A 21,257-nucleotide genomic window follows, 5' to 3' on the forward strand; every position below is an offset into this window, starting at 1 on the left:
AGGGTCATAAGGGATCTCTAACATCAAGTCAATTCCAAAGAATTTCTATCGTCTAAATTTTCCGATGAGTCCGTATAAGGGTCAACTTAAAATGACCATATCTCATAAAATATACCAAATTGGCTGGCCCATAATCTATCAAATTAAATATCTTTGAGTTTTCTTTCCAACGCCACCAATATTGTATTTTTTCGATTTCAGAGTCAAAAGTTATGACCATTTTACTGGAGATGCTCTATCGTGGCAGAAGTCCGCGATGGATCTGCGACGCGGAGAGGACACGAACTCCACTGCCTAAGACGAATGACGCCCCCTTTATATTTTAAGGGTATTTTTTTCCTATAACCTTTTGGGGAGTTATTCTAATGTCCCTAAACTTATAGAAATCAGTTTTCCTCATTAAAACCCTCTCATTCACTTCTAAACATCAACGCTCAAGAATTTTCAAAAAAAAAAGTATCAAGTTAGGATTCTTTTTCAAGATTCTTAAACAAGGTAATTCCTTCATAGATTTCAAGCTTTTCAAATCAAACTTCTTCATCTATTCATGAATCGCTAAGAGAAATCTTCAATCCTAACCATAGGGTTTTCAGGAAAACAAATCCAAGAATTTCAAGAAAGGGTCTCTTGATTGTTCTTCTTCAAGTTAAGATTTTTCATCAAGACTTATGGAGATTTTAAGTTATGTAAGGCTAACCTAAAATATGTATTGAGTTCTTCCATATGCCCCATAGATGTGTTGGATCGAAATTGCGAAAGACTTGAACCCTCCACGAACGTTTTCTTGAATTTTCCTAAAACCCTAGAATATCTTCACATACTATTAATTGATTGATGATTTTCATGACTTGAATTCTTGAATAATTTTTCTTTCATATTTATTTCACAAACCGTAATTACATATTGACTACAATGATATTTTTGTATATAAATTCATATGTATTGATGGTGTTCTTGAGTTGAGTTTTGTTGAGAGTATGGATTCATGTATTCATTCACATGAACCCAAGATGAGACTTCTTTTTGTTATAATTTGTTTTGAGGTTGAGATTGATAGTTTTTATGTAAATATTGTTTTCAAAGGGAGATGATGTATTTTTGTTAGTGAGTGAATGAAATTGAATATAGAGATAAATGGAAATTTTGAAGCAAGATGTTTGATGATGATGTGAATGATGGTTATCTTTAACATAGGTAGAATGATTGATAAAGAGGTATGTCAATGATGATGTTTGAGATTAAATGAATTGGAGTCTAATGTAACTACATGATATGTGATTTGCATAATTTGATTTGATTGGAATCATATGAGTATAAATGATTGTTTAAGAAGGAGTTTTAAATAAATGATTTGTGAACATTTTTGCATAAACTATTTATACACTATTTTGAGTTTAAAGAATGATTATTTTTATTTTTGATTTAAAAAGAGTTTAATCATGAGTTGAGTTTGAGAAATCTCTAAATTATCATTTTTTAAAAATTAGTATTTTGAGTATAAATGAGTTGAGCATTTTTACATAAAAATATCTATTTTGAGTTTGAGTTGAGGAGTTAAAATTATGTTTTAAGTGCATCTAATATTTTCTACATTCATTAAGTTGATATGGTATCAAATTTAAAAAAGAAAGAGTTTGATGATTGAGATGAGTTGATTGTGAATGAAGGTCCAGTGAGACCAGATTGATTGAGTTTGAAAAGAGTTCAATGAGACTAAATGAGTTGATTTGAAACTAAGTCCTAAGAGACTAAATAAGTATTTTGAGTATTTTACTCACTTGATAGATATGAGCATATTGAGTCTTGAGAGGAGTATTGAGCACCGAATTGGATAAGAGTATAGTAGATACTTGGACCGTTAAAGCATATGTTTCCCAAATTAATGTCCTGACATGATAGGACTTGAGTGGTTATGGATCCATGATTGTTGATTCGTTCTTACCCTGGCAAGGTATGAACGGATGTGGCAACAACGTCGGCTTGTTGTACTATCACTGGATCATAGGTGATAGTTGTCGGTTAGAAAAACTCCCAATTTGAGTGGATTGTGCATAATATGATTGGTTGATTGAGATTGTTGATGATTGAGTTCGATTGTAAAACATTGCTAAATTCTAATTTGCATATCTATTGAGTGAGTCCTTTGACTTTATTGTTGATTTGATTATATATGATTGGATTGGATCGGATTGAATATAATTGAATTGGATTAGATGGTATGTGATTGAAATGTAAATTATTGGATTGAATTGGATTGTACATGATTGAATTGGATCGAATTGTATACGATTGGATTGGATCGAATTGTATATGATTGGATTAGATTGCATTGTATATGATTGGATTGGATCGAATTGTATATGATTGGATTGGATTGAATTATAAATGATTGGATTGGATTGAATTGGATTGTATATGATTGGATTGGATTGTATATGATTGTTTTCTCTATAAACTGTGTCCTTACTTTAGACTTTTGACACCTTGATTGAGTCTCTCTTATTTTTATGACTAGAGATATTTGAACCAGTATTGTTCTATCTTGACACATGTTTCATTCTGCCATATTACATACTCGTACATTCCATGTACCGAGCTTATTGGTGAGGATCTATTCACACTCAGCTTATTGGTGAGTCCTCCCCTATATTCGGAGGACACCACTTATGTTATTCTTGCATCGAGTTTAGTCTTTCTATTCCATTTTGAGGTAGCCATGAACCTTTCATTGACACCAATTAGATAGTAGTGATAAAGGCTTCATAGAATAGATAATGATGGGTCGATTGCGTATTTTATTCCTTGAGTTGTTCTTGTTATACTATTTTAACGACATAGATTGAAGTTTGATTTGTTGGCTCATGGCCTTTCTCTCTTGAGTTAGATTGTTAATTTGGATTATCCACCTAATATTCTCTTTATTTTAAGTCTTCCGCTGATTGAATGAATGAACGGATATGTGATTAGGTCAAGTGGTTCGCTTGGGAGCCAGTAATGGTTTCTAAGTGTCGGCCACGTCTAGGGTACCCTCCTGGGGTGTGACACTTTTGTAACACTTCCTAACGATCAAAATCTGTTCAAATACATAATTTTCATAAGATTACGAATCCAAAGACAGCCATATTGCTATATTTATTTTCGAATAAAAAATTAGGTCAAAAGGCATCCCAAGTCATTGAAGTAAAATCTAAAATTTTCTTTCCGATTATGTTCACTCATGATAAAATGGACTCACATGTCAAATTTCAGCTAAAACGGATCGTTATTCGACCTTCAAATCAAGATTTTATGTGAAGAACCCTACGGTCATATTTTCTTATTGACGCTTTGGAATGAAAATTCCTATTTTTCTCTTCCCCTTTATTTTTCCTTTCCCCTTTCTTTTCTTTCTTCCTCCGTATTTTTTTCTCCAGTTTTTGAGTTCATTTTTGCGTCGTTGTTCTCTTTTTCTCGTTACATCTGATGGCATTAAGCCATTAGATTATATATATATAATTTTTTTCCTTTTTCAAACTAATTATGTATTAAAATTTACAAATCCTACTAACCTATTTTAATAAAAAAAAAATGGTATAGTGTATTAAATAAATTAACACTTTAGCCCATCAATTAAACTAATTCTCTAAAATTATCCCTCAACTAATTAATTAAAATTACCAAAAGGTCCAAAATTTTCAACTTAAATTTACGAAAATGATCTTCTATGAAAGGAGGAGAACTCATTCTCAAAATTACCTAACGGATCATTACATTAAGGGACACTCAATATGAATTAGGCGATCTCTCATTTTTCATATATGTTAGCTCACGAATTTTTTGGTGATATGACTTTCGGTTAATTTTTTTGTAAAATATTTACAAAATCATCCGTAATGACCTAGGGGAACAGTACATGTAGCTTTGGCATGATCCGCACATTTAAATAGCATTTAGGGGCCACTCAACAAGAATTGAGCGATTTTCTCAGTTTTTCGTATTTGTTATCCCATTAAATTTTGGTGATATGACTTCTTATGCAAAACCTTTATATAACCATCCTTAATGACCTAAGGGAACAGTGCATGTAGTATCGGCATGATCCGTTATATAGCATTTAGGGGCTAGTTAACAAGAATTAGACGATTTTTTTAGTTTTTTGTATGTATTAGCCTATAAATTTTTGGGATATGCTTTCCGATTAATTTACGGAACCTTTATGGGATCCTTCATAAGTACTCGCAGGAGAGGTACGTGTAGTGTCGTCATTATCAACAACATATTTATATCATTTAGGGGTCACTTAAGCGAAATTAGAGAATTTTTTCATTTTTTTGTGTGTTAGTTAGCCTATGAACTTTTTGGTGATATGACTTTCGATCAATCTATTTGTAAAACTTTTGTGGACCCTTCGTAAATGGCGGAGATTATGCCGATGCTACACTTACTCTTTTTCAGGTCATTACGAATGGTTCTATAGAGGTTTGTAGAAAAATTAATTGAAAATCATATCCCTCAAAAACTCATAGGCTAAAATACACGAAATATTGAGAAAATTGCTAATTCTTGTTGAATGGGCCTTAAATGTTATATAAATGATGCGGAACATGTTGAGGCTAACATACTATTCCCACATATCATTATGGATGGTTCTATAAATACAACAACAACAACAACCCAATGAAATTCCACAACATGGGATTTGGAGAGGGTACAGTATATGCAGACCTTACTCCTACCAAGGTAGGACGACTGTTTCTGAGAGACCCTCGGCTCAATAAAAGCATAAAAAGAGGTCAGATAAGGCTAAAAAGTTCAAAGCGATATGGGAAAGCAAATAACGAAAGCAACACAGATAAAATAGAGTAATCAAAATACAAAAAGTAATAGATAATAACAGAAGTCGGAGCACAAGAAATTGTAGTGCGCTAATGCGCCTACTAATATGAAAGAATAACGAGACTATGTACTAGCCTTCTACCCTAATATGAGTCATCTACATCTCCTATCTAAGGTCATGTCCTCGGTAAGATGTAACTGCGTCATGTCCTGTCTGATCACCTCTCCCCAATATTTCTTCGACCTACCTCTACCTCTTCTGAAACCATCCATGGCCAACCTCTCATACCTCCGCACTGGGGCATCTGTGTCTCTCCTCTTCACATGCCCAAACCATCTCAGTCGTATTTCCCGCATCTTTTCTTCCATCGAGGCCACTCCTACCTTGTCCCGAATGACTGGAAGTCATATCATCAAAAAAATTATGGGCTAACACATATGAAAAAGTGTGAAAATTACCTAAATCTTATTGAGTGACCCCCTAAATGTATATAAATGGAGCGTATTATGTCGAGGCTACACATACTGTTTCCGCATGTCATTATGAATGGTTTTGTAAAGTTTTTGCATAAAACAATTTGACCAGAATTCATATTATCAAATAATTCATGATATAACAAACATGAAAAATTGAGAAAATAGTCCAAATTCTATTTAGTGACTCCTAAATTTTATATAAATAAGCGGATCATGTTGAGGCTACACATACTATTCTCCCAGATTATTAAGGATGGTTCTATAAATATTTTGCAAAAAAATTAATCGAAAGTCATATCACCAAAAAAATCATGGTGTAACTCACACGAAAAACTGAAAAACTCGCCTAATTCCTACCGAGTGACCCCTAAATGCTATATAAATGATGTGGTTCATTCTGAGCCTATACATATAGTTCCCCGAACCCTCAAGTTAGTACAGATGATTTTGTAAAAAAAATTGACCGGAAGCTAAATTACAAAAAATTTATGGGCTAACACACATGAAAAAAATAAGAAAATTGCCTAATTTCTGTTGAATGACCCTTAAATGTTATATAATTGACGCGGATCATGCTAAGGCTGCACGTACTATTCCCCATGTTCATTACGGATGGTTATGTAAATATTTTGAAAAACAAATTGACCAAAAGTCATATCACCAAAATATTTATGGGCTAACACACATTAATTTGAGAAAATTGCCTAATTTTTGTTGTGTGATCCCTAAATGCCATATAAATTGCGTTAATCATGCCGAGGCACATACTGCTCCCCAGGTCATTACGAATAGTTCTTAAAAAATTTTGCAAAAAATCACAAAAAGCCATATCACTCAAAAATCATGGACTAACACACACAAAAAAAAGAAAAAATCATCGAATTTCTATTAAGTGGCCCCTAAATACTATATAAATGAAGCAAATCATGTCGAGACTACACGTATTCTTTCTTATCTCATTTCAAATGGTTTTGTAAATGTTTGCAGAAAAATTGACCAGACATCATATCATCAAAAAATTCATGGGCTCACACACATAAAACACTGAAAAATTATCTAATTCTTGTTGATGACCCCTAAATGTTAGATAAATGATGTGGATCATGCTGAGGCTACATATATTGTTCCCCCAGATCATTACGGATGATTCTATAAAGGTTTTGTAATAAAATTGATCGGAAGCCATATCACCAAAAAATTCGTGGAAAAACTAAGAAAATCGCCTAAATTCTGTTGAGTGACCCCTAAATGCTATATAAATGGAGCAGATCATGCCGAGACTATACATACTAATCCCCTGGGTCATTACAGATGATTCTACAAAAGTTTTACAAAAAAATTGATCACAAGCCATATCATGAAAAAATTTATAGGCTAATAAACAAGAAAAAAACTGCGAAAATCATCCAAATCCTGTTTAGTGGCCCTTAAATGCCTACATAAATGGTGCGGATCATGCCGAGGCTATACGTGTTATTCCCCAAATCATTAAAGATGGTTCCGTAAAGGTTTTAATTGACTGAAAGTTATATCACGAACAAATGCATGTACTATTTTTCCAGATCATTATGGATGATTCTAAAAAGATTTTGTAAAAATATTGATAAAAAATTATATAACCAAAAAGTTTATGCACTAACACACACGAAAAACATAAAAAATTGTCTAATTACTATTCAATGGCTCATAAATGTTATATAAATAACGCAGATCATGTCGAGACTACTTGTTCCTCAAGTCATTACAAAAAAAATAGTAGTACTAAGGGATAATAGTCCGAAAAAGACTCAAACTTTGACGAAATTTTCTGTTACAATATCAAATTTTGGACGGGCCCTATTACCTTCCTGAACTATTTAATAGTGTATTTTAAAAGTATATTCGTAGTTGAGTTAATCCAATTTTTTTTGGGTTTGATAATTATTGACATTATTGTTGATTTTGAAGTCAAAATTTTAGATTTTTCATTGACTTCAAGAATATTACAATCAACACAAAATCAAGTTCCATTGACTACAACCATACAAACTGGCAAACATAAACACTTTCAAACTTTCATCAACATAAGAAAATGCTTCAATCAACTATTCTGATCCAAACAACAACACTTTCAAACTTAACTCAAGCACGGATATACTTTTAAAATGCACTATTAAATAATTCAGGAAGATAATAGGGCCCATTCTAAATTTAGTATCGTAACAATAAATTTCGTCAAAATTTAGATATTTTTCGGATTATTATCCCAAATACTAATTATGTACATATTTCAACAAAATCTCCTAGCCCCCACAGCACCATCACATGCCACATGGGCTTTGGTGCTCGAATACTAGTTAGTTTTGAGAATGTTTGTTTTCTTACAATTATTTTTTCTTTTATGTATAGTGCAACATTTTATATCATACATGTCCCACTTCGTGTTTTTATATATTTGTGGGAACTTTCCATAGATTCTTTTGTTCGATTGTTAAATGTTAAATCTTTTATATTAATAGAGCATGCAACTATTTAGCACGTATAATGTTATCGAAAAGTCAAATAAATATATTTATTATTTAGTGAATAGAACAAGAATATGAAATGATCATTGATTTGAGGGGAAAAAATAATTGTCCAATGATGCGGTGCAGTAATAAGTATTTTTCTATTTTTAATCAAATATTTTGAATTTAAATTTGGGATATTAAATCGTCTTTGATAAAGAGTTTATAAACTTTCAAAGTAAAACTTTCGACACAAATATAAAATTATCGAATCTCAAAATATATATATCAAATACTAAATGAAAGACCAAAATAAAAATAAAAACAAAGGCATGCAACTTGGTACGGTTTATTGTGTTTAAATGCGAGAGATCAAGAAAAAGAATATTCTTCTAAATAAATTTTATTTTACTGATTATCTAATAATAATAATAACAACGACAACTCAAACCACATAAATAAAGTTGGATAACTCTGGTCATTGCTTTTTCTGATAGATAGAAATGTTCCAAAAGCTTTATCAACAGCTTCTGAATAATTCTTTAGATATGTTAGTCAAAAGTTTAATTTACTTTTTGGCATAAATCATCTCTTCTTTCTTTCTCATACATCATGATGTCTTTCTTAGCTCTAATAAATCTTATTTTCGTCTCAAATTATCTATAGTATTTTTTTAATTATACATATAAAAAAATATCGAATTTGTGGATTCAAAGTTTTGTTTCCTAGTGATTCAAAATTAGGAAAATTACCTGAGATGACAAACATTACTAGTTTATTATTTCATATGGGTATAATTTTATTTTATTACTATTCGTGAGTATATTTTGCTGAGATTTGCTATAATCTGCGTCTGTATAATTCACAGTTTTTGTATAGTGTTTGTATAATTCGCTATACAATTTGCAGTTTTTGTATAGTGTTTGTATATTTCGCTATACAATTCGTGTACAACGTTTGTATAATTTACTATACAATTCGCAATGTTTTTATATTTCGCTATACAAATAATTCGTGGGTATAGTGTTTGTATAATTCGCTATAGCTTTTGAATATTTCGCTACAACATTTGTATAATGACAAATTTTTGTTTGTCATTATAAGTAATTAGAAAAACTATATCCATATGGAATAATTATACTTAAAAGATTTGTCATATATGAAATTTTCCCTTCAAAATTAGACTTGGGGTGATTTATTTGATGGCAAGATCAACGATTCTTTCGTTGTATTAAGGCACATAATGTGTTGTTCTTGCTCTTTGTTTATTCCACGTATGTAAATGGTTGAATCATTTGTAAACAATAAATTTTCGAGCCGAGAAAAATAAATAATTAAAACCGAAAAATTGGAGTAACAAAGTGTAATATTTGATTTCAAAATATAGTGCGGGTTACAATCTCGATGATAATCCTCTGATTCTTCAAATAATATGAAACACGTTGAACTTGAATTTGATTTAGAATCAAGGGCTTGAATAGCTTGATCTTGAATCTTCGTCTTCAAATTTGGATTTGAGTTATTCGTCACGAACACTTGTATGGTTATGACGAATAGTAAATATGAACAAGCAACTTGATCTTGATCTTCTTGATATTTTTCTTCGTTCTTGATCTTGAACTTGAACTTGAATTTGATTACTTGAACTTTATAACTTTGTAGAGAATTTGCGGTCTTTGATCCACGAGCTCTCTTCTTGCTTCTTGTTCTTCAAAAACCTCCCCTCTCAGAATAATGAGGACCCCTATTTATAGTTGTAGGGAATGGTATGAGGGTGTGATTTGATTGGTTGGTTTGAACTGACCAATCAGATTTCTTTGGTGAAGAGTTTTAATTTGATTGGTCAGAACATGTCACATATACACGTGACATTATTCTAGTGGGTCATTTAATTTGACTTAGATTGCCACATAACTTCGACACGTGGCATGATTTTAGTGACTTATGAATTTGACTTAGATTGTCACATAACTTTGACACGTGGTATGATTTTAGTGGCTTATTTAATTTGACTTGGATTACCACATAATTTTGGCACATGGCATGATTCTAATGGCTCATTTAATTTGACTTGAATTGCCATATAAATTTGACACGTGGTGTGATTTTAATGGCTCATTTAAATTCAATATAATTCTAATGTTTACATTCTTTTGACAAACAAATATTTCGTTTCAATTCTCTTGTTTGAAATTTTGATTTCGCCATTAAAATAAAAGAATTTAATTATATTAGAAAAGCCCAACTCAATAATGTTTCTCTAAAATTGGCCAAGCAATTTCTTCACCGTATGTGTCAACCCAACCACCCTTACAATAAGGGTAATAATTAATAATTGTATTATTATTTAGTTAATAATTGTACCCCAACTCGATATGTTTTTCTACAATTGGCCATACAGTTTTTTCATCATTATGTTTATTGACTCAATTAATTTTATTTATTTAGTGGCCCTAAAAAAAATGTCCCCCTTTCCCTTGTCTAAATCAATAAAAATACAAAATTCATGAACAATTATTGTTTATGCACCTTCTCATCAAATCAAATCATTTGTTGTTCTTTCCAATTTTATCCATCATAAAAAAAAAAATCTAAGCCAATTTCGAGGAAAGTTCAAACAGACAAAAGTTATTAGTAATATTTTATAGGATTACCAAAGGGAAAAAGAATTTAAAAGTACGAATCAGAAATTTTGAGTTTGAATCTTAATATGAAATTGATTTTAATAAAGAGGTTTTATCCCTCAACATTGAAATATTTCATTACGAATTTCCCCATTTTTTTTTCTTATAAGCTATGGACGATTTAGATTATGGTTTAAAAACTCTAAATTAAAGATTTTTTTTTTAGCAAACTGAAAATCTTATGAAAAAAATACTCAATGAATCTTTCTCATCTACAATTTTTTTCAGAAAATCTCCACGTATTTTGGTACTAACATGCTATAATATGTTAAATTACACCGATAATGCAATAAAAATGGTAAAAATATAACCATTGAGATTAATGTACCTTACTATACTTGAAAAAAAAGAAGAAGAGAAGATTTGCTATGGTCCAACAATATAATTGGAAACAAACTAGATATGTGTAGCTCATCAATATAAGTTGTGGTGAAATGATCGGAATCTTTTTATCTTAATTAGAGTTAAATCAAAAAAAATCCGTTTGAGCCATTGGGAATGTAGAAAAAATCTTGTTCGAACACGCATAAATGAGCCAGCTTGTAACACGAATACAAATTTAGTCATATCCAGCCCATCAATATGAATCCCAAACACTACGTGAGAGAACCAAAAAACGAAGAACATGTGTACTTTTTTTCTTTGCTTTTTCTATTGTCCTATTATATGTTGAATCTTTGAGCAATGACAATTGCTAAAAGACATTTTCAAAAAAGAACCTTGAGGTGAAATCTCTCTGGACAATGCAATTATTGGTTCATGAGAAAGATCACAAAATTAAATTTGAATATCCAAAAATATGATATTTTGTCAGCCTTTTTTCACATCAAAAGATAAGAGTAATTTGGCCATCAAAGGCAAATTAAAAGAGGGCTTTATATTATCAACACGAAGAATTACCTTTTATGGTAAGTCAACTTAATATTACAGTGCAAAAATTCAAAACAACATATGTTCCACTTTATGTGAGATGATTAGGAGTATGAGAATTAAATTGTTGAATTTTTGGTGTGAAATCATTGAACGTAGAATTTTATAAGAGTTTTTTAAAAATATACATATACTTACAAACTATATAAAAGTATATATTATAAGTCATAATAATTAAGTTAAAAGACATGAAAAAATTGAGGATTAAAAAAAACACTACTTTGACTCTTCAAATAGTAACTCCATCACCTAAAATAGAACGCTAAGGACTATCTATTTCGGTATCTATTACTGGTGAGAGGTGACAAGTATCTCCTGAAATGAATCGACGTGCACGAAAGTTGACGCAAATACCATGATTATTAAAAAAAAACATTTTCATATCTCAGTTATTCACTGTGTATCCTAAAGCTTAGAAAGGATATGACAAAAAAAAGCGGAAATAAGAACTGAACATTTTGTTCTCACATGATGTTGAGAATCCATATAGGTTAAAAGATAAAGCTACAAAAGCTTCCTTAGCCTTTTTTAAAAAATATATTTTTTCTTTTTTTTATATTTTGACTTCACTTGGAAAAAAATCAAACTCCGCCGACTGCTTGATGTTTTACCAGTACCACACCTAGTTTTTTTATGGAGTCAGAAAGCTTTGATCAATAGCAATTAATGTGCATTGCAAATTTTATATGTTAGAAATGTGTGTCTGTTCCTCTAAAATATTAAGCTATTAGAAAGTATTTTTTTATTCACTTAATTATATATTCGACTCATACCCTTTCACGTGTTAACCTGATTCTTTTCATGGCCAAACACATGAAAATTCTTTTTAATAATGAATATCTATGAGACTCGAACTTTTTCATCTTCTTTGATACCATATTAAAGTATAAAATCATCTCAGTAAAGTTTAATCTTATTAGAAAAAATATATTTTTATTTACTGTTTCAAGCAAGTTGCAAACCAAAGGGAAACTTACATAAATATACAATATTAAGAAAATATTTACCATCTATAGCAATAAAAAATAAATTCACTGAACACTTATAATACATTTATAATACAGTTTTAATACATATTGCAGAGAACTATTTATAAAACATATATAATACAAGTTTTATAGATTGATAATACATTTTTCACATACTTTAATAAACTTATAATACATTATGAGTTCTCTACAATATAATACAGTTTTAATACATATTGCAGAGAACTATTTATAAAACATATATAATACAAGTTTTATAGATTGATAATACATTTTTCACATACTTTAATAAACTTATAATACATTATGAGTCCGTTTGGATTGGCTTTAAGTTGGTCAAAACCAACTTAAAGCCCCTTTTTAGCTTTTGGACGTGTTTGTCTAATGCTGACTTTAAGCCATAAAGTTCTTAAAGTCAGACAAAAATAAAAAATTAGGATTCCTAACTTCTTTTTTTCAAAGTGCTTAAAGTCATTTTCTTTGACCATGGAAATTACTTTTATATTCCTTATATTTTAACTAAATTCTCAAACTATCTTTTTTTATTCTTTTAACCCTAAAATTCACATTATAAGCACTTTTATCCAAACACTCAACTGCTTATTTATAAAAATAACTTTCAGCACTTTAAAGTTCTAAAAGCACTTCATACATAAAAGTTACTTTTTTAAGCTCGTCCAAACGGGCTCTATGTCAATTTCTTATTACACAAACATAATATATATTTTAAAACACTTATAATACATTTATATTATATGCATAATTCACTTTTAATACAAATGTATATTTATCATAATATTGCTATGTATTTCTATAAATTATAATAAATAAAAAATATCGTTAAAATCAGTAATTAATTTTCTAAAAAGCACTCAATTAAGTAATTTTTCCCAAACCAAATGTGTACAAAATTATTTTCCAAAGCCCATTAATTACTCCACTGAAACGGTTTAGCTAATTGGGCCATGGACTGTGATGGCATTTGGGTTCATAATCCTATAAATGCACTTAGCAGGGTAGGGAAGGACACATATAGAGGTAAGGTTCTGTACGCATCCTTCTTCCATATCTTATTTATGGGATTCATTGGATACATTATTATTATTTTTAGGGAAACTTATATAAATATATAATATTAAGAAAATATTTATGATTTATAGCAATAAAAAAATAAATTCACTGAATATTTATAATACAGTTTTAATACATATTGCAGAGAACTATTTATAAAATATATATAATACAAGTTTTATAGATGGATAATACATTTATCACATACTTTAATAGACTTATAATACATTATGTTAGTTTCTTACTAAAAAAACATAATATATATTTTAAAATACTTATAATATATTTATATTGTATGCTTAATTCACTTTTAATACAAGTGTAGATTTATCATAGTATTGTTATATATTGCTATAAATGGTAATAAATAAAAAATATCGCTAAAATCAGTAATTAATTTTTAAAAAACACTCAATCAAGTAATTTTTCCTTATTTTTATTGTCGTATATTGCTAATTAAATTTTTGTTTGGCCCACGGGCTAACCCAACCTAGCCACACTCAAACCTTATGGATTAACAGACTTACTTGTACTCGAATAAAAAAGCCTTGTCTATAAGGGGATCCAAAAATCTTAACCCAACCTTATTGAATCACGGGCATTGAGCCAAGCTCATATTCACTTCTACATTTCTCTCTCATAATATTTATTATTTCAATAGAAGATTTAGTTTGATTTTTTTTATGGGTTTGCTAATTTAATTTCATTTGAGCCAAGTTTCGAATCAAATGTGTACTTCATGTTTAGAATTATTTTGGAAAGCTCCATTGGGCCATGAGCTGTGATAGCATTTGGGTTCACAACTTGGGCTAGGAAAGCTTTTGATGGACTCTATTTAAGATATAGCTGGAGTTCATTGATTTTTGCAAGTTTAACCACTTGAAAATCAACTTTAGAGGAATATTTTGAACATCATGTAACATTTTGTTTATCGGTGTACAAATTTCTTACACCGTGATGGTAAGAAAACAAACATTCTCAAAATCACAATATTTAGTTAGAATAACAATTGCTCCAAATCATTACGCGCTTTATCAAACACAACGCACAATTCATCATTGGATTAGTGTAAACATCGAGTGTGATAAACCTTCTCCGTCTCTTGTTGTATTATTCATCACAACATCAACTAATAAACTCAAAACATCTCTTTAAGAAGAGGGAATATGTAATACATAGTAGCTTGTGTAACCATTGAATTATAGCTCAATTCATTTATTTCCAAGTCCTTTATGTGGAACATTACTTTTACACTTTACATTTTCATATATGGTTCATATATATATATATGGGAAATTCTTGAACCCAACTTGAAGAATTCAAGAACCAAAGTGAAATGTTCTTACATTGTTTGCAATGAACACTTTCCACTAGTAGAAAAAGACCTCTTCATACTAATAGGCACATTTTGCAATGAACGTCCAAAGGAAGAACTCTTCATTGCTTTATACAAACTTGAATTTTTATCTCCTCTCTTCGAACTCGAACACCCTTGATCCATTTTCCTCGAATTCATCTCGTTCATCGCGAGGTGAATCACTTGAGCAGCAGAGGAATCCATTGAGACCGATCTTCGTGCTGGCTGCACTTCATTGTTGTTCATTTTCACTCTATGCTGATCAACCAAATCACTAAAAACACGAACCCCTTTCCTCCTTCCATCAAGAAGACGTGGAATTTTCATGGATAGGTCCATCGTTGATCTCCCCTCCTCATCATCAAGATTTTCAACTACTCCACGCCTCGTTTCTTCATTCCCCTCTTCATCCAATTCAAGATTTTCCAACCTATCATTCCCTTCGATCACTTCATTTGGACTAGAATCATCATCACCTACACTCGATACAACTTCCACAACGTGATCCATTCCAGGGGAATTTTCCATATCAGAGACTATAGGAGCACGACACAATGGACAATTCTTGTGTGACCTTAACCAAGTATCAATACAAGGAATATGAAAAGCATGACTACATTTAGGCAACAACCTTAAACTCTCATCTTCCTCAAATTCAGTCAAACAAACAGAACAATCAGTCCCTTCAATCAAAAACTCTTCTTTTTTGAACTTGAACACTGAAATTGAATCAATAACATCTTCTCCAAGTCCCACAGTACGAATATACCAAATTGGATGATCCAAAATTGGCCCCAAATTCTCATCTATAACAAAATCCTCTCTATTTTCATCAAATTGTGAAACATTTCTCCTAATTGATCTTGAATTGGACCTGTTCCTCTTAAGTATAATGATATAACATATGAACACAAAAAAAGCCCCTAAGACACAAAGCATTAAGATAAAATAAAAGGGCATATGATATTTTTCACTTGTGACATGAGGTATAGTAGGAGGAGGAGGGGGAGTAAAAAATGGACCATCACTAGGAACATATACAACAACGTCACCACAATCATTATGACAATCAGATGTTGTACAACTTAAACATTTAACATTTTTTTCTATATCAAATGGAGTTTTTTCTAGCATCTTCCTACCAAAAAAAGCCATCAAATAAAACAAGAGGGAAGAACAACAACAAAAAAAAGAATAACTACTTTTTTTAAGGTAACAAGAAATCAAGAATATGATATTCCCATTTCTTGAATTCAACAATACCTTAAAATTTTCAAGAAACTACGATTTTTTTAAAAGAAAAAAACCAAGATTCTTATGACCCTTTTCTTGGATTCTATATACAATACATTAAGATTTTCAAGAAACTATGAAAGATGATGAATAGAGTATCTTACTGGAAAAAACAAGAAAATTGGAATCCTTTTCTTGGATTTTTTTTTCCTCACACTGCTACATCTCATGTACACTGAGATTTGCTAAGATTTTCACTTGTTTTTTGTTCTTTTGGTTGAAGATTGAAGTAATTAAGGGGAAATTTACTAGAAATTTCTGTTTTTTGGATTATTTGTGGAAGTCAATGAGGAGTTTTAACGTGCTATACGCGTTAAATACGAATTGTGGGGCCTAACATCACATAAAAGTCCAAGAGATGACTAAAGTGGGAAAAAACAACAAAATTGATTGAGTCTTTTTTGTGTATATCTTCTTACACCACGCAAGAGTTACTATACCGACATGAATGTGATGTAACCTTTAATCAGAAGTTTCGAGTTTAAGTTTTGGGTATGAAGAAAATTCTGTTGGAAGTGCTATTTTTAAATAAGTTCTAAAGTGCGAAGTTCCACAATTTCCAGACATCAGATAAAAAATAAAAAAAAAACTTTAAGCGTCACTACATGGGTAAGATGAGACCTACCTCAAATCTCACCGCAGAAGTATGAAGTATTTAATAAGAATTATAACTAGCAAAAATAATGAAATATAATGATTTATGAATGAAAAGTGATTGTTTAATTGTTGTTAAGCTTTTGAACAAAAAGACGCATAGGTTCATCCCTTATAGATATATATTGAAGATTATAGATAAATATTGAAAGTCGATAAAGTGATTATTACCCATATTTGGAGAGAAGCAAATAAGTCTATAGATTTTTGGCAAATGAAGGTCACGGACATAAAAAAAAAAATTGTTAATATACAAGAAAATTTAAGTTGTGTAGCTTATGAACGAGCTTCCAATTACATTAGCAAGTCGTTTGGCATAAAAAATTATAATATTTGGTTATCATAATTTGTGTATATTTGAATACACATTCAATTGTTATTATAAATCACAATTTCGGAGTAAACAACATATGTATATTAGTTTCATTTATACATATGTGTATATATTAAAAGTTTTCGATAAAACGATACCGAATAATATTTTATTGTAAATTAGTATGAAAATGAAATATCATCACCCACTGGGAAGCTATTGAAGTAAATTAATGAGGGAAATGTTAAAGAGTAGATTGGGATATAATATGTAAAAGAAATACTTGGAGTATGATATTGGATCGAAATTTATCTCGGGTATATTTGAAGGATAGCAAATACGAATTTTCTTGTCATAAAAAAACTACTTAGATTATCAACTTCATTTTTTAACCATGGATAACTTTCCCTAAACTTGTGAATGTTCAAAGCTTAAATTTATCTCATATGAAAAAAGTAGGTAACCGTTTTTTTTAATTTTAAAATAAATGTTTGGACTATTTATGGGTAGGTTATCAACTTTTTCAATCCTTTGGGGAAGATGTTCAAATATTACTTAAAACTTTTGTAATTATCTAAATTCTGAAGTGTTCAAAGCTTTTAGCCTCTCATTTTAGGATAATCAAAAGAGATACTCTCTTTTATTTATCCATTTAAACAAATCAATAGATTTATTATTATATTTTTAATATTATCTTTATTATTAAATAATTATATAAAGTACTAATTAAATTTAAATTTTTTTAATCTAATAAATATCGACTATCAAGTCAATATAAGCCAAGTAAAAAGGGACGAAAGAAGTATATTATTCTCAATTTTAGAGAAAATAGTAATAAAGGAGCGAGTGGAATTGTATTAAATGTTGATTAATGCAAGAGCTTCTTAAGTCAAATTATTTTATTTTATTGAGACCAGATTCTCCTAAAAATCGTATGAATCGATTCTCACTCTATTTGAGGTGGTCCAATATAATATTTATTTACAAATTTCGCGCTCATATCACACTAAAATATTGTAATAAAAAAACAACTCAATTTATCATAATCGATTAATTAACTTAACATGTTGAATAATCGTATGCTAAAACACACACAAAAAAAATTGACTTATTAAATTGTTTAACTTTGAGCTTTGGCCCATGGTAAATAGATGTGCAAGTTAATTCAGTGTTCTCTAATTAAGTGCAGATCCAAGTATTTGAGGTGGTGAAAATGTATTCTGACAAGAGTCACCCCTTCATTAAGCCACACATACAATAATATTTAAGAATAAATTATTTGAGTTATAAACATCGATAATGTAATTATTTTTTATATAGTATTAGTGATGAATTTTAATATGCAATAGCAAATTGATTATTATATTTTTTGAATAAATTAATATTCATAAATATATATATATATATATATATATATATAGTTAAAGTAAAAAAAGTTTATTTTTTTAAGATCGGTACATGTTTAAATAAAATTTCAATTTCAAAATTAACCTGATTTCAAATCATGATCAGACAGGCCTTTAAGAAGTATGTAACTTTACAAGAAATCAAAACCATGCTGAAATCAAAAAAGTATGTACGATTCAAAAATGTTCCAAAATTTCGACAGAATCTCTTTTATGAATAAGCCTATTTCATATCATACTAACGAATCAGAAATCACATTGAATATCACATTACACTTATCATCAAGCAATAACATGAAATCCAATCTCAGCTCGATCGACAAAATCATCTCACAATATTGCCAGTGTGACTCGATATGTCATATTATATTGCTAGTAACATACTTTATTTCGCAAACCTAATTTATGTTACTCCATACTATCTTTATCAAGATTATAATATATGATGTTCCATCAAGCTTTTTTATTTATCGTTTAATTAGCCAAATAAACTTAATCTAAATAAATAATTGTTACTTTAAAAAACAAAGAAGACATTCGTTAATTTGAATATTTTCTTTTTCAAATAGATATAATCTATCTTTAATCCAATATATGATTTATTTATTCAACTTTATGAAAGATCTCTCGGAAGTATGAATAAAGATAAAAGAGTATATTAAATATGTAATCTTCATGGTTAATGCTAAATAAATGATTTTCTTAAGTTGCGTGTCAAAATGAAAAAAACAAGGAGGACAAAATTAAAAGAGTAATTACAGTGTCATTTTCTTTTCTCCATTTTTCATAATACTATAACTTTCCATATTCTTCTATATTCGATATTACTTGAGGCGAGATTTATCGAAAATGATCTCTATAATTTACAAAGATAGGGATAAGATTGCGTTACACATAGAGCACAGAGCACTGGTATGTTGTTGTCTTCATTTTCTTCCCTCCTGAAACACTATTCAGCAAGCAACATGATTTTAAATTCTTTTTCTTTCTTTCTTAAATCTTGTGTTTAAAGATTGTGGTTAATAAATAAAGGGATAATTATTGTTATACCCCAAAAGAGGAAACTACTTACCATTGGATACTCCATTACTTTCATACCCCTTGTTTTTAAGTACCTCGTGCATTTGATACCATGAGAGTATATAATATACTCTGATGGTATCAAACAGTTTCGCTGAAGCGTTGTCCATTCTTTCTTGATTTATACTCTGATGGGTATCAAGGAGAAACTATTTGATACCATCAAAGTATAATATACTCTGATGGTATCAAAGAGGAACAAGGGAAGGGGCACTGACATAAATACATGTTAGATACCATGAGAGTATATATTAAGAAGAAACTGTTTGATACTATCATAATATAATATACTCTGATGGTATCAAAGAGGAGCAGTGATGCTGACATCAGCATAAAGTCATGCGCGAAATTAAAAGGGAAAAAATGAGGTAAGAGGGTAAATAGTTTGAATTGGGTTCAATTTGAGTAAATAGTTTTACAATTGGTCTATTAGGTGTAATTTTCCCATAAATAAATACATAATTATCTTAAAACAAAGAATTCTCAATTTCAAGCTTGCTCCTTTCTTTAATCTAAATACAAAATGGAGGAACAAATAGAATCTATTTTTTTCCCCAAAGCAAATAGAATATATTGACTCTTTAATATTTTTTTTATATATTATCTTTGCTTATAATCAGAGGCAAAGAATTCCGCCCCCCCCCCCCCCCGCCCCCATGCCCTCTTTATTCATACACGCATCTTATATTAAATATATGTTAGAAAACTAGAAGTTATCCAACCAATCAGATTGTGCCACTTCACCAGAAAAGTGGGTCCCACCAACTCTATCAACCAATCAGACACCTTTGATCATTTTGACAAATACCCCTATATCCAACAACTACCATCAACCAACTTTCTTGAATTCTTGACATATTTCAACAAATTTTGCAGATTTAGCCAGAAAAAAAATAAATTAAAAATCAAGAATTTGGAATGATGGCAGGGTGGTTGATGAATAACCAAAAGTTAAGTCCTATGGGGTTGATGATCAACAAAGATGAGATGAATATGAGTTATCATTATGTGTTTGGCCAAAAACAAAAATCAAGTCTTGATTTTCTTATGCAGAATTGTGATTTGCCTCCACCACTCAAGGTGTTTTCTGGTCCTGATAAGTCGGTGGTGCTTACACCGACGAATGATAATGTTAAGGAGGGGGATATCGAGATGAAACAAGAAATAGGGAGTGATAGGTTGGAGATTTTAAAGGCGTTGAGACGATCACAGACACGAGCAAGAGAGGCAGAGAGGAAGTACCTGGCATTGCATAAGGAGAAGGAAGCTCTTTTGAATTTGATGTTGGATGAATCAGCACGATCGCTTGCTTATAGGAACTGGATCAAAGTTCTTGAGCTACAAATCCTGCAGTTAAAAACACAAAAGCAGCAGCAGAAATATGAAAATGTTGATAAATGGGACAGGACAAAAGAAGATGAAAATGGTACAAATGGTGTAACATGGTTCATAGCAGTTGCTTTCTGTTTAGGCATAGCAGCAATTGGTTACAGATACCTCCTTTGAACGGAGGGCAGGCTGATGAGGGCGGGTCAAAAAGGCGCACGATACTTTAGACACATTCGACCAAAGCAGACAATACGTGTCATTGGCTTGGGCAATGCCAGACTTGTTTTTCTGTTTGTTTCTTTTTTCTCCTATACTGAATTGCTTTTCCTTCTCACATCCACTTTGTTTTGCAGTTGAGAAAGTTAGCTTTATA

The 21,257-nt window shown here is 30.4% G+C and overlaps 2 protein-coding genes across 2 annotated transcripts; one reads left to right on the forward strand and one right to left on the reverse strand.

The window, feature by feature from the left end:
- Nucleotides 1-14,621: 14,621 nt before the first annotated feature.
- Nucleotides 14,622-16,385, reverse strand: LOC129898175 (RING-H2 finger protein ATL54-like). The gene has a single exon (XM_055973088.1). The coding sequence runs from the start codon at nucleotides 15,962-15,964 to the stop codon at nucleotides 14,795-14,797; it is 1,170 nt and encodes a 389-aa protein (XP_055829063.1). The 5' UTR covers nucleotides 15,965-16,385; the 3' UTR covers nucleotides 14,622-14,794.
- Nucleotides 16,386-20,476: 4,091 nt separating this feature from the next.
- Nucleotides 20,477-21,061, forward strand: LOC129885163 (uncharacterized). The gene has a single exon (XM_055959367.1). The coding sequence runs from the start codon at nucleotides 20,477-20,479 to the stop codon at nucleotides 21,059-21,061; it is 585 nt and encodes a 194-aa protein (XP_055815342.1).
- Nucleotides 21,062-21,257: the final 196 nt, after the last annotated feature.

Source organism: Solanum dulcamara, chromosome 1, assembly GCF_947179165.1.
Source record: "Solanum dulcamara chromosome 1, daSolDulc1.2, whole genome shotgun sequence".
Lineage (NCBI taxonomy): Eukaryota > Viridiplantae > Streptophyta > Magnoliopsida > Solanales > Solanaceae > Solanum > Solanum dulcamara.

Excerpts from the sequence above, each read along its gene's own strand:
- LOC129898175 (XM_055973088.1), bottom strand. The coding sequence starts at position 15,964 with ATGGCTTTTTTTGGTAGGAAGATGCTAGAAAAAACTCCATTTGATATA.
- LOC129885163 (XM_055959367.1), top strand. The coding sequence starts at position 20,477 with ATGGCAGGGTGGTTGATGAATAACCAAAAGTTAAGTCCTATGGGGTTG.